General features: G+C 40.5%; 1 protein-coding gene across 1 annotated transcript; it reads left to right on the plus strand.

Moving 5' to 3' along the window:
- The first annotated feature begins 257 nt into the window (after window positions 1-257).
- LOC149042718 (uncharacterized) lies at window positions 258-2,773 on the plus strand. Its single transcript, XM_089213471.1, has 5 exons — window positions 258-397; window positions 660-796; window positions 989-1,117; window positions 1,603-1,738; window positions 2,637-2,773. Exons 2-4 carry the CDS (start codon window positions 706-708, stop codon window positions 1,710-1,712), a joined length of 330 nt encoding a protein of 109 aa, XP_089069597.1. The 5' UTR covers window positions 258-397; window positions 660-705; the 3' UTR covers window positions 1,713-1,738; window positions 2,637-2,773.
- Window positions 2,774-3,799: the final 1,026 nt, after the last annotated feature.

Consider the following 3,799-nt stretch of genomic DNA (forward strand, 5'->3'; position numbering starts at 1 on the left):
ATATTTTTAAATGGTAACGCAATCTTAATCCTCTTGAATTCTATACTAGCCTTTGAGTCTCTGAGTTTCAACTCGCTTGTTCCCGCTAAACGCCATAAAATAGCTAGGAATTTAGGGGTACATTGTGTGCGAAAAGCCCTCAGATTTAAATGCTTGATATTTACAGCAGAGAAAATTTCTGCTTAATTGCTTAATCTTCACAGAGGAAAATTCTGCTTACGTGCTCAACTTGATTCACTAAGAAAAGTTTTGCTTAACATAAATGTTGTTAGGTGGTAGATTTTGATTGGTTTTTAGCAGAATGAACAGCACTATATAAAACGGCAGCTTTGCCTCCTACAGCACTGGGCATTTTTTCTCGGTTCCAGGGAAGAGCACAGCAGTGTCAGTTGCGTAGGTGAGAGGATTCCTCCTTGTGACTCATACTTGAAAGTATTTGAACGTGTGTTCTTGAAAAAAAAATTCTTACGCCTGACATTTAATACAAGTTCACTGATACTAGCATCGAACTTAAATGCATGGCTTGGAAAACGACCTTCAGTTTGTCTGTTGATAAACATTGGTGACGGAATTGAGTCAAATTTAGTGATTACGATAGCAGGTAACCTCTTTGAAATGACTTTCAGTTATTTCACCCACCTTTTTTTCTTTGTTTGCAGTGACGATATTGGAGATACTTGAAGAAAATCTAAACCAGCAATCAAAATGTACAATATGAAACAAATTTGTGTATTGTTGTTTATATACGTAACAGTTGTATTGGGGAATCCGGTGCAAGACGACTATGATGTACGCGGTAAGTGTTGAGGTTTCAATGGGAATTTTTGCTGGATCATTTTTAGAAGAGTCCACACCCTACATCAAATTTAAATGTGTTCACTAAACTATAACTACTTATGAACAGAGAACGAATTCTACATTCCAACTTAAACCTAGTTTTGCCGTTTTTCCTCTTCACCCTCGCAGTTTTTTTGCGATTTTTCGGCAGGTGTCTTTGCTAATCGTCAATGGCAGTGCAAGAACACAGAGACATGTGCATGGTGCGACATCCACAAACATAACTGTCATTTAGAATCCGTATTTGAGAAGTGCCTTAGGACTTGTGGTCGCTGCCCGGGTAAGTTATTTTAAAACTATCATCGATCTCAGAGAAGTCATGTGATACACAAACTGTTTGATTGCTCTGGTTGTACTCAGTAGCTCTTAATTTGCTCATCAAGTTTTTTCCTTTCTCCATACTAAAGAATGCGATTGTTTCATATTGTTATGTTTAGCATTATCGAACTGTTAGGGACGGATCACATCCCACGACAATCAATTGACTTGCTCCACGACTGACTATGCAACACGGACCGATTCGGTACTGCCTTGACGAACTGTGCCAACCCCTCACAGATTAACGCAAACAATCACACCTTAGGGCCTGTGCCGTGACCATACGGTACGCTTACGGTCCAGAAAACATATTACCATATTTTCTTAGGGGCTCCGCTTGCGTGCTCCTTCAGAGCGCGTAGGAGCTCCAATACAATGTGGGTGCATCAGTAGACAGCGGTCGAATCAGGGGTAAATCACATCATCTCTACGATTTTATGTTTTTAGGTTGTAAGGACCGTGCGAGCTGCAGCTGGTGCAACTATAACAAACAGCGTGGCCATTGCAGCAATCCTGCATTTTACAAGGACTGCAAATTCACGTGTGATAAGTGCTAAGGAAATAAACACTGGTTTTCAGACAGGTAAAATTGCTAATTCCTCAGTTGAATATCTTTGAAGATTTTAAGGAAGCACGTTAGAGAACTTTTAAGTGGATTTGCTGCTCGTAAATATCACCAGGTGTATATGTACTTGTGCGAAACCATATCGGATGAGGCTTTTGTTCACACATAAAATGCTGCAGATTTCGGGGCGGTTTCTGTAACGGAGAGAAGCTTCACCGCGTCGATCTTCGAAATGAATCGTCACCTATCAAATAGGTTCTCGGCCGTTTCTGTTCATACCAGGTCGGAATACTTCTCATGTCGACATAATAAGCTGTACGGTATAGTGTAGACATAAAATACGTTGCAAATTTACAATAAACAAAAACATGTTTATGTAAAATATTTAAATCATTGTAGTTTTACCCGCAAAGCACCCTTTGTCTTTGCGTTCCTGATGGAATTGGAATTGAGAAATATTGGTTTTTGAGAAAAGGGGAAAACTGAATCAACAGGGAACAACAACATCAACCCAAATATGACCCTATCGGCTCTGCAGCTGGGGGCCCGTTTCTCAAATCTCCGCAAGAGATAATTTCCGAGGCTGAAAAGTTGTTTCGGTCATTCTAAAAAGCTGGTCTTTTTAATTACTTTCCAGATATGAAAGGACAACGTTATTGCGATGTTTCACGCTTAGAAACATATTCTGTCGTTAAGATATACATTCAAGGAATTTTGGCAAACGCCGGAAATAGTCCCGTAAAGGTTAAACGCTTTCGAGAAGCGCACGCCGTCTCAAAAACGGGCCAGCGCGACAACCTGAGACGAGCGCTCTCACCAGCGCGACAACCTGCTCGCCTAAGAGGAGAATTACGTCGTCAAAACAGATTGATGGTCAGTACTTAATATTTTGTTTTTGGCAATTCTATCTTTTCAGGTCAGATGCAACTGTCTGCAGCTTCGTAAAACGGGGATTAAAAGCGTAAGGGACTTCTAAGCATATACCAGTGGATATGTAATCATGGCAAACTAAAGGAATGTGAGTAATTTTTGAAGTAAAAGAAGCAAAAATAGCCCTTGAACATATTGTGGTTACTTTCCTAATATTTAGCGAAATAAAGTTTTATTTTCTGAGGGTAAAGCCTGTTTAAAAGAGCGAGGAATTCAGGAACAATACTTCATATTCGTCGAGAGGACGGTTCGGTATTCACCTCGTTCTCTTCCCAGTTTCAGTAATCCACGCTTTTTCGACACTTTATATGAAGTTCCGACATAAAAAGCAGTGGCCCGGCCCCCGGAGGCGGGGGAGGGGGGGGGGACTTGAATATAAAAAAGGTGAGGATGCTCGTCGTCTCGCTTAGGATGGTAAATTTCAGATTTTGGTCTCGCTTAGGGTGTTGAGGGAAAATTATCAATATTTTTAGCCTTCAGGGTCTCGCTTAGGGTTGCGCGCGAAGGAATGCAGCCAAGAATGCTGGAGCCACGCTCAGATTAGTCTCTTATAGGGGTCAAAAAATGCGCGAGCCACGTAGTAATTGCTCAGGGTTAGTTGGGTTAATTGGTCTCCCTTAGGGGTCAATTTCAAAATTCTCGACGAACATCCCCCTCTTTTTTTATATTCGAGTCCCCCTCCCCCCCGGAGCCCGGCCTTGACACCATAGATCATTCTTTTAATTTTTGTGCTTTATTTATGTTTTATTCTATGGTCCATATATTGTCCTCATCTAAACTCGTTGCTGTTTCTATTGTAATTTGCTAATCCCTCCATCAACTACTGTTGCTTCCATCTATGCTAAGAAACGAAAACAACAGACACTCCATCACAGTGTTTAGAAGTACTTCTTTCCAACATTTAGTCTGATACTTCTTTCATCGCATTTTAATGCGAAGAAATGTACTGCAAGAGTATAAATTGTTTCATCCACTTGCAACTCATTCTGATCCAACCTGAAGACAGAAAGAGTACATCAGTGACACTCAAACCGGGAAAATATTCTTATTACCTTTTTGGACTTGTTTACAATGCTTCGCCGGAAGAATTTGCGAAAAATTCCTTACGCTGAATATTAAATAAATGTGACTTGTTTCTTTTGGGAGGTG

The sequence above is a fragment of the Pocillopora damicornis genome, chromosome 7 (assembly GCF_964200805.1).
Source record: "Pocillopora damicornis chromosome 7, jaPocDami1.2, whole genome shotgun sequence".
In the NCBI taxonomy this organism is placed as follows: domain Eukaryota; kingdom Metazoa; phylum Cnidaria; class Anthozoa; order Scleractinia; family Pocilloporidae; genus Pocillopora; species Pocillopora damicornis.

Coding starts and splice junctions, on each gene's coding strand:
- LOC149042718 (XM_089213471.1), top strand. CDS start 706: ATGTACAATATGAAACAAATTTGTGTATTGTTGTTTATATACGTAACA. Junction 797..988: donor AGACGACTATGATGTACGCG/GTAAGTGTTGAG, acceptor ATTTTTCGGCAG/GTGTCTTTGCTAATCGTCAA. Junction 1,118..1,602: donor GACTTGTGGTCGCTGCCCGG/GTAAGTTATTTT, acceptor TTATGTTTTTAG/GTTGTAAGGACCGTGCGAGC.